General features: G+C 39.2%; 1 protein-coding gene across 1 annotated transcript in view; it reads right to left on the bottom strand.

Moving 5' to 3' along the window:
- Positions 1 to 631, bottom strand: part of LOC108415995 — a 1,493-nt gene extending 862 nt beyond the window's left edge. Inside the window, exon 1 of the mRNA XM_017689053.2 lies at positions 19 to 631. Within this exon, the coding sequence (XP_017544542.2) occupies positions 19 to 346 (328 nt within the window). The 5' untranslated portion in view covers positions 347 to 631. The remainder of the gene's footprint in view (positions 1 to 18) is intronic.
- Between the last annotated feature and the right edge of the window lie 5,320 nt (positions 632 to 5,951).

The raw sequence follows: 5,951 nt of genomic DNA, 5'->3' as shown, positions 1-5,951 counted from the left end.
GATATGAAGCAGACTTACCACAGACAATGATGGCTGGCGTTAGAGACACCTGCTCCAGTTGCACATCTTCTGCCAGACTTGTTTCATCTACATAGAAGAATATGGACTCTTCCTTCTCATCAAAGTAGCTGAAGAGAAGCAGGACCATCTCTTTCACATCCTCTGAGCAGCCACTCTGCTGTCCCCGCATCCTCTGAAGTCTTGCGTAGGTCTGAAGGAACTTCTTATTCTTCTTGACACAAACAGTGGTCAGGTAGTTGAGGAGCCTTTTCCCCTTTAAATCCAAATTGCGTATAAATGTCTCTTTGAGGTTGATCCCAGTGAGTTCCTTGAAGTGGACTGACATGCCAATTTCATCAAACAAAAATGGCCAGTCCTCTCTGAGGCACTTGATACTTTTACCCTGGTTGACATGTTGGCGCTGTGTGTAAAAGGTGGACTCATAAGACCCTTCACCTCCTCTGGATTGGCATCAGACTGTTGAAACATCTCCTTGAGTTTTTCCATCTTTTGCTGCTGGCTTTCTTGAGTTTCTTCACGAGGCAGGAATTGTACATTCCATTTAATGCATCCGTAAGTGTCCTGCATTGCTGCTCTCTCTTCTAATGGGATCTCATCTGTGTCGTCTGAGTTACTCATGTTTTCTTTTTCTTATTTTGGGTGTTGAAGTGCGTCTCACATTTTCAATTCTGTTTTGCAAATGTTTGACAAGGGAATGGTAGCCTGTGCCTACAATGTCTCCTTCTATGATATCTTGTAAAGATTTGGGGTATTTTGACACCATTTTTTTTGCTTTTTACCTACCTGAGGGCATTTTTCCATCATCTCAGTCACAACAAACCGGACCATCTGTCTCCTGAGTTTTGGGCCTGGCCTTTTCCCCCTCTCCAAAGGTTGCATCAGTTCCTCTGGAAATTTAGTCCATGGAATTTCAAAGATATTATCAAAGAAAATATCAATGGCAGCGATTGGTCAGGTGAGGCTTCAGACGAAAGTGAGCTGTTTTCAGGAGTCTGGTCTTTAAATGACAAAGGAAAAAAAAAAGATTTACAATGTACAATATGACAAGATGTCTATGCCTGTTTAGAACATTGTGCATGGGGCGCCAAATGTAAAATAAAATGTGAAAACATTTCACTAACACATTTTTTATTATTTAGATCATAAACCGAGTGTAAAAAATTTCTAAAATTTTATTGTTATTTAGCTCACTGTTCTTACAAGGTAGCTAACTTTTATTAAATGTTACATTCAAATGTTAAAAAATATATTTAAATATGATGTCATCATCCTGAGACAATAGCAACTGCTAGCCCTCCGATGCAACTAAAGCTTCTCTACTAGACATTGTCTCAGGATGATGAAGTCATACCATGAGCCCAGCACCAACAGCAAAGGCTGCATTCCTTTCCAAAATACCTAAATGTGACCTTCAACATTTAACTTTCACAATTAGATTTACACATTTAAATTTAGGATTTATTATTTACATACATTTTTTTAGCATTTAAATTTATTTAGTTCAAATTAGCTAAGAACAGCAAGCCAAATAACAGTAAAATGTTAGTAGAAAAGTTGTAACGCTAAGAATGTGGGTACAACAATGAAAAATGTTAGTGAAAAGTTTTTACATTTTATTTCACACTTGGCACCACCTAATTGTGTGGCATTCTTATATTTTTGTTTCCAAACAGAAAGAAGTTTTCTGGCTTGAACAGGTCTCAATACGGTCATCAAATCAGCCTCCTCTACGAAGCGTAAATCATCATGTGTCTCGACTCCAATGGACTGCATGTGCTCTTCTAAGATGTTTTTGGTTACTGCTGGAAGTTCTGGTAGGACTTCCATGATGGCATCATGTAAGAAGGTTGGCTCTGAGTCACTCAGAAGCTATATGTAATGCTTTGAGCAGTAACATGCACCTCATCACACTTGTAATGTTAGTGTATAATATTTAGTGTGAGAAGCATTAGCCATTAGACTTTATTTTTCCACAATACTATGCTTCAGTGGAATGACTTGGTTTCCATCAAGGATGTAGGATACCAAAGGATAGAAATCTGGTAGGTTATCAATGTTAATACACTGTAACCCAAGACTGTCCTTTGTCACAGAACACAAATGGTATTCTGAGAGGAAAATGCCTTTGTGGGTATCTATCAAAACATACACAGATGCATTATTTTGAATCAAGATGAGTAGAAGTTCACCAAACTCCATGTACTCCTCATTTCTGCACACGAGAAACTGTCCTTTTTTATATACAGTGCCCTTGTACTGAATGTCAGTGGCAACTGTAGTGTTACTTTCTGTAAAAGGAAACTCCCTGACTGCATGTTTAATAGTGTCACTGTAGAGGTTGGGATAAAACGCACAGCTGTCCTTCACATGCAGTACTTTACTGCATTCCTGCCCACCTAAAAGATACGCCTGATACATCTGATGACGCTCTGACAAGGTTTGACAAATGTTTTTGAAGTTTTTTAAGTGTCTGGCACACCTTTTAAAATAGCTATGCTTACTTTCAAATCTAAGCGTCCACAATCTTATCAATGGACCGAATTTCAACAACAGTGCTGCATAATGGGGCAAAAAGTGGTGCTTGGGTTTAAGTGGAATTTCAGGAAATAACATCTTCCTCGACTCCAAATATTCTTGGATCAAAATGTCAAGATATGCTGTCTGGGACAAGGAAATTTTCTGAGCACAAATAAGCTCCACAATGTCTTTAAGTTGAAGAGCTAACTGCCATACTTCATCTTCATGATTTTGGACTTTGTCACCAATTAAAACAGGTAACAATCTCAGAAGGTTCCAGTTTTGGATGGCTTGCCCTGATAATCTAGATCCATCAGGGTGGACAGCACATGGCTTTGTGAGGGCTTCAGATCCTTTATACTTAAACTGCTTGATGCGCCTGTTTAAGAGTGTGTATGTGAACCATTTTTTCTTTTTTATAATGTTCTTCAGGTACAGTGCTAGATCATATGACAACTCCCTCAAAGAGGTCATGACCTAAACAAGGTGGTAGACCAGGCTGTGATACATGGTAGGACTTAAGGGTATTAAAGACAGAGTTTACCTTTATTCCTCTGACGTCTGGGATGTTTTTAGCCTGAAGTTCAGCAACAGCTGCGTCATACGTCTCTGGAGTGCGTGGAGGACCACAGGCATTTGGATCAGGCTCAAACTCTCTTCTTGCGACTTCACAGTACCTGCAAAAATGTTGAGAGTGGCTGAAGTTCTCTGTAAACCCACCTATACAATGAGAACCCAAGTTATCCCCAGCAATGCAGTACAGACCCGCTTTTACAGTTTCTCCATCTACATTTATTCCATCTGTTTCCAAGGATTTCAGATCTGCCAACAACTCTGAGAAAACTTTGTCTATTCCAAAATGTTTAAGGTCATTCTCAACACACAACAATACTAAAAACATGTTATCAGTGCTTGAACGCAAATGAATGGGTAGATTTGCTGCTAAAAGATAGACTGCAAGAACTTTGTGTGTCCTCTTAGCAGAACCCAGTGGATTCACAATTTCAAATGAATCTTGGTACAAAATCAGTTTGAGACTTTCAGGGTTTTCAGAAAAAAACTGGTGATGTTTGAAATGTTGTCCATCATATACATCCAGAAGAATCTCTGTGCCAGCATCTCCAAACTCTTCTGACTTTGTGTTCCTCCATAAAGGAGACTGTAAGAAGCTCTTCAGAGTTTCTGCCACTGGTATGTAATAAGCATATTTTTGTGTCATATTTTCATCCAACCCCAAAGCCACTTTTTTGGGGTTCTGTATATTTAAACATTTTTGTAAATGTCTGGTTTCTGGAGTTTACTGTTCTTAACTGTCCCTGACGACAGGCAGAGAACAAATCTGACTTTCTAATGCAGTCACAAATTTGACTGATCACTTCCTCTGATAGGCTCATATTTTTTAATAGAGACGTTACTTTTGACCTAACTCGTGAATATTTTGCATTTCCTCAACAATTATTTGTATAGTAGAGGCAGGGATGAGCACCTGCCCTTGTAGTTTAAGGTAAAAGAGACACACATTTCTGAGATATGACTCACTATCATTCTCTAGCATGTCAATAGCTCCACTGGCTGCTTGCATGGCTTCATGTGTGTTTTCAGAATCGTCTGTACTAGCAAGTGCACTTGAGGGCTGAGGGCGAGTTTCCATGTACATGTCATCAATACTATCGGGGGCGCACGCTTTATGCTTCCTACGCATGTGAGAAGTAAATGACGACTTCTTTGTAAATACATTCTTACAACCTCTAACTGGGCATGACACTGACCTGCCCTCTCCAATATGATCCTTTAAGTGAGACACTAGCTCTTTCACTGTGTGAAAATGGGGGGCACATGATGCAACGGCGCATTTTAAATCAGCAACAGCGGCAGAAGCATGTGGCGCAGGTAATTATGCAGACGATAAAAATGGCCCTTGAAAGCAGAGCAAGTTGTAAACGTTTGACTACAGTTGGCGCCAACACACTTGAAAAGACAACGAGGCTCATTCCTATGCGCTCTGCAATGTAGTGCACAGCCTCGTAATGTGTCCAGTTTCTTTGTGCAAAAGACGCAGGTGATCATTTCATGAAAATCGGTGTGTGCCTGTGATTTTTATAGTTAAACTAAACTACCAGGCATTGGTGCAGAAGGCCGAAACGCTGACTAGCACTAGCTCGCAACATGTGCTTTCAGTTTCAGCACATTTTCAGAAAGTCGTGGGGAAAAATGGAAACGTAAAGCTTAGCGTTAAACTTTATGACTGAACAGTCAAAGACCCCAGAAGAAATGGCGTCTATCTGTCCATAAAACTTGTGAAACAGTTCAAAATTTCTTCTCCGCTCCTCCACACGACCCAGCAGCCGCTGCAGTGAAGCTCGTATTCCTCCTCAGTGGGATCATCCAATAGAAACGAGCCTTAGCTGCACTTTCAAATGAAAAATGATATTACTCCATGCTGATAGTAGCAAGGTGTGTTTTTACCATACCAGGTCCCCTCCTGAAAATATCTTCATAACCACTATTTTGATTCTTCCACCAATCGTGTAAAAAGTACAGCATAAAGTTGTAAAATGACTTACATGTTTTGTATTTTCAAAAACAAATGACAAAAACTTTAGTTTTTCCAGTATTTCAATGTCATATTAACAAAATTGCTTTGTTATGGCTATTACAACATTTTTCTGTGTTTTTTATCACCATGTCTTGTTTTAACAAATACATTTGATTATATTCACATATTGTTTTTGTAAAAATAAACTAAAAAAATTGTTTGACAGTTCACAAAGTTTTACTGTGAATTAAACAAAACATTTATGCTTTCCAGTTTACGGTATTTTTCTGTTGTGGTTTTACATCGTTTTTATGTAAATTTCACGGCCATTTCTTACAGTGATCCGGTCAGACGCAGAGGTGCTAAAGAGAAGCTCATGGTTGCACACAAACTGTAAATAGTGTAAATCTAGTGGTTGTCGATCTACCAAGCACTGTAATTTATAAAGCAGCCTTTGCATAAGAATTCCTCCCAGTATGACTGGATCAGAAGCATTAGGCACAGAGACCTGAAAAGAGAGAGTGGCCATCAGTCCAGTTATCTATTTCTATTGTGTATTGTCTCAGTGTATAAAGATGAATATGTCTTAAATATGTAACTACACACCCACAGGTTTGACAGAGGGGCCTTACAGAGTATTAGCACGTCAGAAAATAACAGCAGCCACAAAAATCCATCTTCACCGTGTTTTTAGGAATAAAATGTTATATAAACGGGACTATAGATGATAAACGAGTAAACCCTTCTTTATAAAGCTCCAGGATATATGAAGGAATAAAAGGTAGGAATGAAACGGGAAGACTCGGTGAATGCGGGAGCTGAGCTACTGGTGTGGAGGTTTCTGGCTCAGTGGAAGAGGGAAAAGCTCATTTGGAGA

Source organism: Pygocentrus nattereri, chromosome 9 (assembly GCF_015220715.1).
Source record: "Pygocentrus nattereri isolate fPygNat1 chromosome 9, fPygNat1.pri, whole genome shotgun sequence".
NCBI lineage: Eukaryota > Metazoa > Chordata > Actinopteri > Characiformes > Serrasalmidae > Pygocentrus > Pygocentrus nattereri.
The sequence above is the reverse complement of the archived record's forward strand: the minus strand, read 5'-3'. Positions and strand labels throughout refer to the sequence as shown.